The 887-nt window shown below is 55.0% G+C and overlaps 1 protein-coding gene across 1 annotated transcript in view; it reads right to left on the reverse strand.

Moving 5' to 3' along the window:
* The window catches only part of plcd4b (phospholipase C, delta 4b), a 25,057-nt gene that overhangs the window by 22,782 nt on the left and 1,388 nt on the right, over nt 1–887 (reverse strand). Inside the window, exon 2 of the mRNA XM_048599281.1 lies at nt 241–469. Within this exon, the coding sequence (XP_048455238.1) occupies nt 241–469 (229 nt within the window). The remainder of the gene's footprint in view (nt 1–240; nt 470–887) is intronic.

An 887-nucleotide genomic window follows, 5' to 3' on the forward strand; every position in this document is an offset into this window, starting at 1 on the left:
TCAGCACAGGGTTAGATACAGAGTAAAGCTCCCTCTACACTGTCCCCATCAAACACTCCCAGGACAGGGACAGCACGGGGTTAGATACAAAGTCCATGCCTGGGCTGATGCTGTATCCTGTTTACTTGCTACTGAATATATTCAATGGGAAGCTCCAAACGCCCATTTGTAACACCCCACTCGCCAACCCCCATGGGCAACTCTCATTAACATCCAACAGTTTTTATTGAAGAAGGATATTGGTCAAGTTTCTCCTTCTGATCCATGTTTTTGACATTCTCGATCAGTTTGCGGATTCCCTGGATCCAGTGATCCGCCTCCTGGGGGGAATCCGCCACGAGATCCAGGTTCCCTCGCCTTCCCCGGAAAACCACGGTGAAGCAGCGATCAGCTGTGAACTCGTCAGCGATACTCTGCAGGACCTCAGACTGGTGTCCCTCCCGTACAGCCTCAATGTCACTGATAGAGACTGTGGGGAGAGAGAGAGAGAAATCACATTGCAGCTCCATCCATCCCCCAACTCAGAGACATCCCACTCAGAGAAACACGGGGGGCTCAGACACTGACTCACACAGACCTGATACTGTCCAATATCCCACCCACACAGACACAATATCCCCACCCATCCCTCACTATCTCCCCTGTCTCACTCTCACTGTCTCCCCTCTCCCTCACCGTCTCCCCTCTCCCTCACTGTCTCCCCTCTCCCTCACTGTCTCCCCTGTCTCACTCTCACTGTCTCCCCTCTCCCTCACCGTCTCCCCTCTCCCTTACTGTCTCCCCGCTCCCTCACCGTCTCCCCTCTCCCTCACCGTCTCCCCTCTCCCTCACCGTCTCCCCGTCTCACTCTCACTGTCTCCCCTCTCCCTCACCGTCTCCCCTCTCCC

Source organism: Rhincodon typus, chromosome 7 (assembly GCF_021869965.1).
Source record: "Rhincodon typus isolate 14 chromosome 7, sRhiTyp1.1, whole genome shotgun sequence".
NCBI classification, from domain to species: Eukaryota; Metazoa; Chordata; class Chondrichthyes; order Orectolobiformes; family Rhincodontidae; genus Rhincodon; species Rhincodon typus.